At 39.4% G+C, this 13,312-nt stretch overlaps 1 protein-coding gene across 7 annotated transcripts in view; it reads left to right on the top strand.

Annotated features, from left to right (window-relative positions):
• LOC113018628 (sodium/potassium/calcium exchanger 2) overlaps positions 1 to 12,303 on the top strand; it is a 49,039-nt gene extending 36,736 nt beyond the window's left edge. For all 7 annotated transcript variants that reach the window (XM_026161811.1, XM_026161814.1, XM_026161816.1 and 4 more), the window contains 5 exons: positions 1,090 to 1,172; positions 6,819 to 6,953; positions 7,044 to 7,133; positions 7,444 to 7,610; positions 8,098 to 12,303. In XM_026161811.1, the coding sequence (XP_026017596.1) occupies positions 1,090 to 1,172; positions 6,819 to 6,953; positions 7,044 to 7,133; positions 7,444 to 7,610; positions 8,098 to 8,347 (725 nt within the window). In that variant the 3' untranslated portion in view covers positions 8,348 to 12,303. The remainder of the gene's footprint in view (positions 1 to 1,089; positions 1,173 to 6,818; positions 6,954 to 7,043; positions 7,134 to 7,443; positions 7,611 to 8,097) is intronic.
• Positions 12,304 to 13,312: the final 1,009 nt, after the last annotated feature.

Here is a 13,312-nt window from a genome sequence, read left to right on the forward strand (position 1 = left end):
ATTTTTTTTTTTTAATAAATATATGACATTTAGGTCTAACTTTCCAGCAGTTCCATAAATGTGTTTTTCTTCTGACTACAAAACAGAAATCTGAAAGAAGCAAATAAAGGTTGAAACAGATGTTGGTACTGAAATGCTAAGTCGGTTACTTGATTGAAATAAAGGTTAGTTATTTGGCAAAAAGACGACCTGGAATAAAAAGGTGTTATTAAAAGTTCAACAACTTTTTGGGCATAAAAAGCAGAAACGACTGCTGCCCCCTTCATGGACAGCTTCTTGTGCAGCTCTGCACTAGTACATGGAAACTTCCCTGGAGGATGCATTCACACCACTTGCACATGAGCATTTGCAACTTCACTGCTTGCATGAAGAGCAAATATCAACTGTAGTGTTACAGCGTTCTAAATTTCAATATGAGAAACTGTGGCTATGAAGACAGAGTCTGTAGCTAAGACTGAGAGACCCGATAACTCTTCCATTGAAAATGTTGCAATGTTCATGTCAAGTGGTGGCAGATCAGGTCATGAAGTTCAGGTGATACAGAAGCATACGTGCATGTTGGGAATGGTGCTTCTAGAGAGCAATCTAAACAGAGCAGGAACATTAGGTGTGTCTTTGAGGGAGTTTCAGTCAAATCTGGAAAAACAGGTTTTTGTTATTTTTACAGGTGCAGTCGTAGAACATTTTGATCACACCTCATAATTTACTTAACTAAACAACAGTTTTCTGTTTAATCAGGCCTTCTGCTGACATTTTCTGTTGTTCTTTATGCGTTTCATTTATTTTTGTTCTATTTTAACAGGGTTCTCTATGATATTATAAATGTGTTGTAGTTGTTTTACAGCACTTTGTGACTTTTATGTCTAAGAAAAAGGGCTATATAAACAACTTTACTTACTTTATTTACCACAATGTGAGGATTCCCTAATAATTAAAAAAGGAGCTGAATCATTTTACCTGGATAGAATTGCTATGCAGAAATGATTTGTCCACTTTTCTTCAGACCATAAAAACGAACACTTTGTCTTTCAGAGTTGTCAAAAACAAATTCATTATTATTATTATATTAATTCATTATTTTTCCTGCAGATAAGAACCTTCCTAACAGCTCCAGTGTGGAAGTGGAGGTGACCCCACCTATGAATGGAACAGCAGGGCAAGAGGGGGAGACGGTAAGAAATGAAAGGGCACTCACAAATCACAGTATGTGGAAAATCTATTTATACCAGTTCGTCGCCTGTCCACCTAACTGGGTGAGAAGGCAACGAAACTGTGAGACAAACATCAAAGTAAGAGAGGCATTTATGAATATTTTATGCCTCTCATCTGTGTCTGTGTTCCACCTTGAGTGTGATTGATGCAAAGGTTGCACCAACTATGGCACAGGTCACTACTGCTGATAATTTCCCAGCATGCACTCGGGCGAGTTCCTCCATCTTCAGCCAGACCTGCCAAAGACCCGCCTCCTCCCTCTGAGTTCTGTAATCACACTCCTCACTCACCTGCTGCTCCCCGCCACTGGATGCTCGAAACAAACACACTCGCACACGTACGTCAACACAAACACACACTCGGTCTTTGACGTGTGGCCAGGCTCAGCGAGTCTCATAACGGCACCTGAACCAGAATTGCTGGCATTAACGACGACGGCGGGATGCAGCAACCCGCCAAGCCAGCAGACGGTCCTGGGGCAACCGGGCAGCCAATCAAAATATGTACACTGAGAGGAGAACAGACAGAGGAGGCGAGGGTGTCGGTCATCCTGCTGGATTTTCAACTTTTAAATTGCTATCAACAAGAGTAATCCCAAAAGCCTGCTAATGTTCCAACTAATGTTCAGCCAGTTTCAGCTGGGTGAACAATAGTGGAAAAAAGGAAAAGGAAAACATAACAGGAACTGTGTGCTAATATATTTAACTCTAAGCTTGATGGAAATCACACAGCTTGTAAGTCTCTTTGGGCAGACGACTTACTACAAGGAGACATTCAACTGATGTTGCTTGTGGTCTTTAATTACTGTAATGTTTCCTCCAACTGGAGGACATGCATTAGCCAAAGTGCTTTGGTTGTAATAATCAGTGGTTTGGCTAATCATTCTTCATAAATATATATGCAATTGGGGGGGGGAAAAAGGGGAAAAAATGGGAACGATTTTGTTGATATTCTCACAAACGTCACATGAACAAATTAGCTCCAGTTATCCTTTATTATCCTTTACAATTAATGCATGATATGGAGAGAGTTTTTATTCTGTTAACAATTATGCAGGCTCAGACTGCTTTCTTTCAGAAGCATTTTTTCTTGCCTCAAGCTTCCAGTCCTTTATCCAGTTTATCTCATATCATAGAGATTTGTAAAAGTCTTTCATATTGAAGAAAATTGCATGTATAAGCATGACGAAATTACAGTTTTACTAACATCGTGCTGTGTGTAAAATTTAAAGACAAGGTAGATAAATATGAAACAAAAAACACTGGCACGTGAAAAGTTTAAAATCTAAGAAGTAACATGTTTTTTTTTTTTCCTTTTTAAATTCTGGACTTACATTATTAAAAATACAACAGAAGTGTTGGTGCATCAGCGGTAGTTTTGTATTTGAGAGAGTGTATAGTTTAATTTAGGTTATTTAGTTATTTAGTATGAAATGTACATAAAGTTCATTATATAAATATATGTATATATCTGATATATTGTATAAAGTGTAATATGTGAAGCAGCTTTGCATACAGTGGTGTCCACAATACTATGAAGTCCTACTTGATTAAAAGCACAAATAATACTGTACAAAGCTAATACTGGAAAATGTAAATAAAACATAACGTAATAATTTACCAATCTCAGAGATCAACATTTTATTCACAATAGGACATATAAAACATATCAAATGTTTAACACATTTTACAGTTTAATGAAAAATATTATCTCATTTTGAATTTGATGGAGCAAAAAACTGGAAAAGTGAGCGTTACCACAGCGGAAGAAACATTTTTAAATTGATTAGTTTAAATACTAATACTAAATTAAAACAAAACTAATACATGAAACTATTTAGTTTAAATGGCAACGGCTCGGTAGCACGATTGGGTATAAAAAGAGCATCTTACAGAGCATCTCATGGGTTTGGATCCTCAGGAAACACTTCATTAAAAACAGGCATGATTCTGTTATAGAAATCAGTGCATGGTCTCAAGATCCTGACATTTTCCTCTCCTAAACACAGACATCATAACATCATAACCTGATATGATGCTAAAAAAATGATATTCTTGTGATTAATGTTTGGCAGGAAGCAGAACAGCAGGTAGATGGAGTTTAAAAACACCTTTTTTTCAGGTGATGATTCACAAACTTTGAAAGACCTGGATGCTTATTGGCATTCTTGATTCCTACATGCTGTTATTTTTAGATCCTGCACAGTGCACCTGCCTGTGTCAGCCAGGAAGTAGCTGGAAACAGCTCACACCTTCATATTGCCGCCAGAGGCCCCATCACGCTAATTGTTCAATTCCTCCTGGATGTCTTGGCAACCAAGACTGGGGAATAAGGAGATAGTTAAGGTCAAATTAAAATTTGCAGCAGAGTTTTGCACGACTTACTGTCTAAACCCTTGAGAAGCAAGCCAAGAAAAGTAGTCATGTGCTGTAATTTTTCTCTGAGCAGCAGATTTTTCATTTTAAAATCTGCATCTGGTTCTAATTTTGATGGTGACATTAAAGCTATGTCTCACTCAATTGTCTATCTGCAACAACATGTTCTAGATTTTTCTGCTTTCAGTAGCATACATTTTGAATATTTATAAAGCTCCTGTAATCAATTATTTAAATAACATTCGGGAAAACTAAAGAAAATCATAACCACGGGATCTCATGACTCATCCTACGTCTTCTATCACAACTAAAGCGATGTGGAAAAAAAAAACAGTGTTCAGGAGTTCCTGGGTGGAAGTACCATTCAGTTTGAAGATTTGCTTGCTTTTTCTTTTCCTAAATAGGATGAGAATTTTATATCCAGATGGAGCCTGTGTGTGCGCGTGTGGGGGACAAAAAAAATATTCATGCCATTGCAGCTGTTAGGGCATCTATGAAGATGAATGTTTCATGTGAAGAATGAGACACTGCTGTCAGACAGGCAAATAGTGAATGGAAATGTGTGAAGTTTCAAATCACAGTGTGTGTTTGAGGCTTTCTTTGTGAATTACACATAGCATCTTAGTTTTAAACAGATGGCTGCATTTTGTCAATTCCTGGATACTCAAAGTTGAATCAAGAAAATAATGCAACACTCACAATGGAACACTCTGAACCCAAAAACCTAAACCAAAACAACAAATTTAGACGTTTCACCTCAGATCAGCTGATTTCAACATTGACCCACACCCACGGCGAAGCTGATATCCACGTAAACACCCCAATAACCTATATGGCGTGCAGTTTAGGCTGCTTTAGCCTGCCTGCAGTTGCAGTTGCAAGCTGCTTTGCAACCCGTCTTCACCCCAGCTACTCTTTTTTTAATACTGTGTGTGATTTGACGGATGTCGTATCTGTTGGCAACAATCCCTGCTCTGGCTTTCTGTGCATGCACATAAAAAGCCTAGAGAGGTGTGATCCCAGAATTCACTGCTGATGAAAATAACAATAATCTGTCGACTCTGTGGCTGAGATATTATTTTACTTGAAGACCAAATTCCTCTGTGTTTTTTTCCATTATTGTACTTGCATTATTTATTAACTGGAGATGCCCATGGAGGCGAACCTGTCAGATCAGCAGTGTTTTCCTTCTTCTGGTTAAACTAATGCAAACGCACCATTTGCATTTCCAGCCTTGCTGCAGCTGTTCTGCACTTTTTTGACCATTTCAACTATTGTAGCTTTGTTGCCTCACACCGGGTACCAGAGCAAATGCTTCCCTCCAGGAAGAAAGGAAAAAAAAAAAAAAGCAAATGTCACGCCTCCCCTCGCAGCTCTGTGGTGTCTGATAAAAGTCAGTGCCTTTAAGCACAGAGTTGGCAGTGTTACCAACTGAGCCACCACAGGGCAGGAAAGGCCCCCAAGGGGCTGGCATTTAGGAACCAAGTTAGACCAGGGAGCACCAGCTCAATGGGGTACTTTAGCATAGAAAGTAACTAAAGCAAATCATAAATAGTCAAATGCTGGATTCATGGTGAGCAGTGTCATCCAGAAACAGTAGTCTGCATGCAGTCAACATGCCCATGAAAGAGCTGCAGAGCAAAACCGTGTGGAGTGGACTGTCAATATTGTGATTGAACATAAGAAGAAGCTTTTGCTGCGTTTTTGGATTCTGCAGTGAGCCAAAATAACAATCTTTGCATCTTTTAAAAGCAGTGGATTTGGTCCAGAATTGATCTTTGCAAAGCTTCGGGTGTTTTTGTTTTGCTTTTTAGAGCTTTTAAAAGACAACAATGCAGCCATCTGGATATGGAGAGGAGGAGAAATCAGAATGCTGAACATAAGTGATGCAAGCCCTTTTGTTTGGCAGCTCTGATTACCAAGGTTACCAGGCAATACTCAACAGCAGTCGCTGTCACAGCAGGATAAGCGCCATATGATTCATGATTCGTGCAGCAACCATCTTTAAAGATTTCTGCTTCACTGTGGCCTTGTTTAGCTGATCTGATTAAATTCGTTAAGGCCTGAAATGATTTCCTTGAGAAAATTACTACCCAGCGTATCACATCTGTTATCAGCATCTGTTTTACTTTGTTTTTCTGCCCAGTGTATCTTCTGCACCCCTTCACTTCATGTTTTTATACCTATTTATTCTCAAAAGGGCAGGGGATGAATTTTAGATCACTCACATGTTCTAGTCTGGCCTGCGTGCATGGACTTGTTCTCTGCAAGTCCCCTTGGCTCCTTATCATCTTCTATAATTAGTTGCTAAGGGACCTCGGGATCTTTCTGAATAGAAAAAGCTTAGTTGTTGTACTATTTAACTATTACCTGGATGTTTAAGTGACAGCCTGTAAGAAGGTAGATAAAATGATGATTTAGTCATCTTTCCTGGAATCTGATTTCATGCGAATCGCAGGGTGCCGTCAACTTTTGTCTCACTTGGCATTCCAGCAGCACGTCCAGTCACACCCTAAGGATCTGCTGATGCAGCCAACATCACCAGTCAGCAGTGATGAGCCCCCGATGACTGCTGACACTCAGCCCTTCAGGTTCAGTGGAGTCTCAGAAATCACAGCCACCTCTCTCTTAAAGTAGACCTGTTATGTGTTTGTTTTTTTAAATTTATGTCATACTCTTGCAATGGCCAAAGTTTCAAATAATGAGGCCAAGTGCCCACTCTTCAGACTGTTTTCTACTTTATATTTTGAATCAAATCTCTGAGTGTTGCTCTGTATCAAACGAAGCCGGTTTATGAGGGGCAGCCAATCAGAAGAAAAAGAAAGTGGGCTTTCCGGGAGATCACACTGCTCGTTTCAGACAGAGGATGATCCGATGTGGTTGCAACATGGTCCAGTATAAGACATATTATTTTCAGCTACGAGTCATGCAAAACTACCCTGGTAAATTCCCAAAATGAAAAGAGAGACATGGAAATGAGCAGAATGGCTCCCCTTTAAAGTCATGGTAGCACACATCCAGTTCCTGCGATTAATCTCTGCTGACTTCTGAATTCCTTCATAACAGCGGTGTTGTCAAACTGATCCCTGCCTCTGTGGGTAGTGAGTATATGAAGCTAAAAGGGACACTTCCAATGTTTTTATTTTTTAGTTATTCCCTCTTGTTCACCTGATATTGTTTTCAAAATGATACATTTTGACCAGTATCTCCTTCCCTTTTTTCTGCTCTCAGGCTGAGGATGAAGAAGAAGAGGACCAGCCTCTGAGCCTGTCCTGGCCTGAATCTTGCCGCAAGCGCTTCACCTACCTCCTGATCATGCCTATTGTCCTTCCCCTGTGGCTAACGCTGCCTGACGTCAGGAAAACGGTATGCGACTAAATTCTCCTGAACAAGAATGCCGTGTGCGTGTGTCTGTGTGTACGTGTGCTGCTCAATCCTTCTTTTTTTATTTTCCAGTCATCAAAGAAGTTCTTCCCCATTACATTCCTGGGTGCCATCTGCTGGATTGCAGGATTCTCCTACCTAATGGTGTGGTGGGCCCATCAGGTACACAAGACTCTGTAAAAAGAACTGATGTTATGTGATCATAACAGCAGCCCAAAAGCCTAATGATATAAGAATAATCCTTACAAAATATATTTTCCTTCATTTCTCGTTCTTGACATTTATAATAACCCTCCATTCCCATCCACTCACGCATAATTACAGCTGTCTTGTTTAAAACAAAGATTGTCAGAGATACTTTTATCACCTCCTTCAGCTTCTAAGCACAAGGAAATTAAAAATAGCCAGAACAAAGATTAGTTTTTATTTACCCTAAAGCTTAGCTTTCTTTTTTTTTTTTTCTTTTTTGCAGGTTGGAGAGACCATTGGGATTACAGAGGAGATTATGGGACTGACTATATTAGCAGCTGGAACCTCTATCCCTGACCTCATCACCAGTGTTATTGTGGCACGCAAGGGGCTGGGTGATATGGCTGTATCCAGCTCTGTAGGCTCCAACATCTTTGACATTACTGTTGGGTATGTTATCCAAGCATGATCTGGGTAGGGATCCGTATGTGATGTTTAGGAGAAGCACAGAGAAAGCAGTACTTTTTGCTCTGACGATGACTCCTCTCAAAGCCTTGAATTACTGTAGCATCATAAGTAAACTATTACTGGCTCTATGGGCCGGAGTAAGATGGCTTTCAGGCTGTAATGACATTTTTGCAGCGCAATTTTGATTTCCAAAGTCTTTACACAAGATTAGGTTCGGTTTCGTGGCTAAACCTGTATCATTTCTTCTAATAGCAACAAGATAGTAAAGCAAATGTACCGCGTTAGATGTGGCAACCACGTGCATATTTGTTAAGCAGCTTTGACAGAAAAAAGACTAAATTATAAACAGGCATATATCATTTAAAGGGTCAGTTTATCCAGGACATAGACGCGTATCTTCATGCTGTTATCGGCTCTCAGCAGCTCACGTGGTCAGCCTGTAACATATCGTGTGCTTGTGTACTTGCAGACTGCCGCTCCCCTGGCTCCTCTGGTCCCTATTCAAAGGCTTGAGACCGGTGCAAGTCAGCTCCAACGGCCTCTTCTGTGCAATCGTGCTCCTCTTCCTCATGCTCCTCTTCGTCATCATCTCCATCGCCGCCTGCAAGTGGCGCATGAGCAAGCTGCTCGGCTTCATCATGTTCATGTTGTACTTCGTCTTCCTGGTGGTCAGTGTCATGCTAGAGAACAAGGTCATTAGCTGCCCGGTGACTATTTAAGGATCTTTCAGGGACCTACATCCCTCCGTCACCCTCACCACCATAACCATCCTATTTGTCTGCTGTCCGTCTCACCCGACCCTTTGCGATCCTTTACACCGAGAACAAAAGACAAATAAGAAGAACTGTACAAGAGATGAATGAAAACTGTGGGATCTCCCTTTATTTTCAGTGAGCAGGTGGTGGTGGGGAGCGCTTAAACCATTAAGGGACAAGACTACAGCTTGGCTGGTTTAACATAGGCTTAACAAGAGTGGATTTTAAATATGTTGTTATTTTCACTGGCAGGTGAGTAGGGTAGAGGGTTTGGGTGGGTGGGTGGGTTATGGGTTTATGCCAAATATAGAAGTATTATGCATGCCATTAGTTTAACTAGACGAGAAATGAAGGTAGGTTGAGAAGAATGACCTCCTGTGAAGTTCGGGGGGAGAAACAAACAAACGTGAGATGCACTGTTTAAAACTCTTAACAACAAATACGGCTGAGCTCAAATTTGTGATCACATTTGAAAGCACATACTGGTTGAACTGACTGAGACGTCGTGAGTGAATCGTGATGTGGACGAACTAATGAATGAGAGAAACGGCGCAGCGTGCGGATGAATGTGTTCTTCGAAACATGTTGTTTAATGGTCGATGGGGACGACTCTCTTTTGAGCTTCGCGCCTGAGCAGCAAGGAGCGCGGCGAAGGACAGATGAACTTCTATTTTCTTATTTCTTTCTTGCAAACTTGTCTGTGCTCAGAGTTGAAGCTTCTCCTCGCCCCCTGTCAGGGTGTCATTTTTCACCACTGAATGAGTCCTTTTTTTCTTTTAAATTATTATTTTTTAATTCATTAGTAGCATTAGATAAACTGTAGCATGACAATCTGCTCCTTTTTTTCTTCACCCATTGAGCAAACATTAGGATTGTAAAGAGATTTCCATTTCACGTGCACCGATGGACAAAGGCAAGAACAAACAAAAGAAAAGCCTAAATGAAAGTTAGCGACATATGCTAGCCTTCAATATCTTGTACTGGTTAAGGGGGCAAAAACAAAAGCATGAATACTTAGGCTCATTAAAGATCCATAAACAAAGTCAATGTCAAGATAATACATTTGAAAATAACTTTACTGTGTTAAAGCGTCATGATTGATTTAGATTAGTCAGTGTGTAGTGCTTTGTTCACAGTAGAACTGGGCTCAAATCACCGGCTAGTTAAGCTCCTGGGGTAGAAGTTTCAAGGAGTCAACTGCATGTAGGGAAAAAAAGGAAACAAAAAAAAAAAGCCACCTGGAGGTGAATTATACCAATCAACATTTAAGAAGTTGTATACCGAAATGTATACTTTCCAGACATGCTTCATAACTTCTTAATGCAAACGAGTGCTCAGTCTCTATGTAGAAAATGTCAACATTGTACGGTCGACGATATCTATCAAACTTGTGCAATTTCTTTTCTAATCAAAGGTGCTTTTGTGTGCATGTGTGCAATCTGCATTTAAAGTCACGACACGATGACGATTCATAGAGGTCATACTACCCGTGTTTTGCAACTAACTGCAAAAAAATATATATATAAATATATACCCCGATCTGTGTTTTATACTGGGAAAATAAATCATAATCACGAACTCTCTTTAAGCATAGAATGTGGAAATCATCGACTCAACAGCAATATAGTGTGTGTCGTGTTGAAAGACACCCCTCCATCATGCGTCAGTGCCCTGCCCTCCCTCGCTGTCCTGTCCAGACATAAAAAAAACATACAAAAAAAAAAAAGAAAAAGCCCCACTTCATAAAGTGGGCGACCATTTCTCCTAAAACGAACCCCTTCCTGTTAGAGCTGGCCAGGAACACCTGCTTTACCTCAACACAGCCTCTGTACAGCAGCTTAGTAGGAGTTAACTGTAAAATAGTAGTAAATAGATTCTCTGAATGTGTGCGGGGAAATGCATGCGAGGCGTTCGGGCTGGTTACCCACTGACTGTACAGCGGAGCTTAGAATAGACGTTCACTTTTATGCACCCATTCAGAGACAAACACTAGGAACTCATTGGTTTTACTTTGTAAATAACAAACGTGTTTGATTTTTTTAATAGGTATTTGTTTCTTTGCAATAGTGGATGGAAAAAGCTGGCGGCCCTTTATTATCATAATATTACAGAAACAACATAAGAATTCATTTTAAGGCTAAACATCAGATTAAAAATGTGTCTCTTCAGTTCAGAAAACGAGGGCTTTAAATACCACATTGCCTCCTCTGATTAAACAAATGTAGACGTGAGCGATGTTGCCATTTAAAGTTACAGATGCACAGGGCAAACAAAACTCTAGTGCCTGTCCAGACCGTGCTCACGATAAACCGCTGTGCTTGGCGCGTTCTCACATGTTATATTTCTTTGAGCATTTCTAGCAGCCGCATTCAAACAGTCGGTTTATGGCCTCTGCGATGACTCATGTACTTTCTGAAATTATCCTGCGCACACTCACCATTAAAACCCATTCCTCAGAGCTCCCACGCACTCGGGTTAATGTGATCACACCTCAAGTTTCTTCAACCACCTTTTCTTTAAAAGAATAGTTTGACATTGTGGGAGATTTAGCTTCTTGCGGAGAGTTAGATGAGAAGACGGCCGGAGCAGGTAAAAAAAATTTAAAAATCCAACACTTTGCTAATAAGTGTGATTGCTGAAAGATTTATCTATAGGCCTCACCCATTTGTGTTATTGAAATGTGACTCTATTCTACAAATTCCACTGCGTATTCGAGTGTTTGGACAACCTTGGATAGAGATATCATGTCATCATATCATTTTTTTCTGCTAATTAGGTATCAAAGGTTTGTGGGTGTGAGCAAGTTATCTCAAACTGCTAGAACTCGTTGTCTAGCTTGACCTAATTCAGCTCAGGCCGAATAAGAAAAACAGAAGGCAAGACAAGAAAATTACTTCATCCTAATTACTTTTATTGCTTAAGAATAGAAACAGAGTTTAGACTTTTTAAAAAGGTCAAACTAGCCTGAACCATTAAATAAATTCCAGAAAATTCTGTCTTTTTGAAGCTGGAGTGCTTATTGAACCTTCTGAAAATGAAGAAAAATAATAAATTAAAATATCAGTTTGCATATATGAGTTTTAATTTGCATGTTTGTTTTGCTACATCTGGCATAGTTGTGCAATTTGTAAGTTTTTCAGAGGAATAAAATTCACACTGATGATGTAGAAGTCTCAAAAACTCATAAAAACTCACGTATCAAATATTATACACCTGGCATTACAGGGCTGGTTTATAAGCAATTAGCTTCTGCGTTTCAAGAGCTGCAGCAGCTTTCAGCGAATCACGCTGCAGTTTCTCCAAGTGTTTCGTAACATGTTTTCTCATCTGTTTAATCTCAACAAAAATATGTAAAAAAAAGCCTAAAATTAAGGAAACTTAGTTACATGTGGCTGTTTCTTCTTGTCTAACTATAAGCAACAAAGCAAACAAGCAAATTTCCTAAAATGTCTCAACTACCCTCAACGTGTTTACAGGTAATCTGAGTTTGGTCGGTCATGTGGTACATGTGCATACTCTGGTCATTTCATTTGTTCCATTCCTCCAAAGCCCCTCCCATCAAGTCAGCAAATTTCCAAATTTTATGTCTTTTTCTTTTTTGACTGAGAGCATGAATGGGGAGAAGAACAAGAAAAAATAAACCAAAAAAGAAAGAAGAGAAAAAAAACATAGAAGCGACTTAGCACATGAGCTTGGAAGTGATTGTGGTTTACCAGGGTAAGCGACCATGAAAGTTGACCACTAATGAACATTCTTGCACTGTAAATGTTTTATTTTCTTGGTGTTAATGTAAGATTTATTTAAGGTGTACATATATACAGATACAAATTAACCATATAAACTATATGTGTAAAAGAAATATGTCTCTTTATGTAAAAACACAAAGTATATAATAAAAACGAATAAAGATGCTTCAAATATGCAATAGTGTGTTTGATGTCTTCTTTTGTTGTTGTTGTAAAAATAATACTCTATTTCTCGCCATTACATCAACTTATCTGATGAAGTAAACTATATGGAGTCATGGCAACTTTAAGTTCCACATTAGAGAATTAAAGTCATGTAATGTTTCAAACTCTGGACTTCTACGGTGCTAATTTTAAAATTGTGAAACTCTTTCTTGATAACCAGTTCTGCTGCCTCTGGAAAAGCAGTCCTGGCATGCAGGGCTGCTTATGCAAATGCTCCGCTTTGCATAAAAAGTGGTAAGTCGAGATGCATGCCACTACAAAAAAGACTTTCTTGGCAGTGATGCCAGACTGTCTCTATCCATATTTTAAAGAAGTAATAGGACTGCTATTAAGCACTAAGACAATGACACTGTAATGTAAGTACATTGGCATGCAGTCTGAGCTGATTAAAGATGATTAAAGTTTCTAAATTTTTCCATTGCTACCCATGCCTGGTAATTTGTGGAGTTACAATGTTGTGTTGATTAAAGCACCATATACTTAAATAGCAAAGATAGTGGCAGACCCAAGATGTCGGATGATAAATGATAAATGGACAGGGCCTTATATAGCGCTTTTTTTTTTATTCTACTCAAGCACTCAAAGCACTTTATACAACGTGCCTCGCTGACTCATTGACACACATTCAGAAAAGTACTTTTTTCTGGGCTTTTCTGCTTTTCTATCTGACAATCATACACACTGACACTCCAGTGAACGCTTTAGAGAGCGTCTCGGGGTTTAATATCTTCCCCAAAGATACTTTGGCAGGTGGAGCGGGTAACCTCAGGGACATTTAAATAAAAGAGGTTCTCTCTTATCTGAAACACTGATTCTGCTTTTACGGATTTGAGAGTGTGATAAAGAGGTGTAGCCTACTTTTCAAGCATTTTTAAGCAGAAATGTATTGTTCGGTACATTCGCGTACCAGCATAAAAAAGTGTCATTAAGTCACGTATAACTGTGCGTCAGAGTGCAC

This window comes from Astatotilapia calliptera, chromosome 3, assembly GCF_900246225.1.
Source record: "Astatotilapia calliptera chromosome 3, fAstCal1.2, whole genome shotgun sequence".
Classification (NCBI taxonomy): domain Eukaryota; kingdom Metazoa; phylum Chordata; class Actinopteri; order Cichliformes; family Cichlidae; genus Astatotilapia; species Astatotilapia calliptera.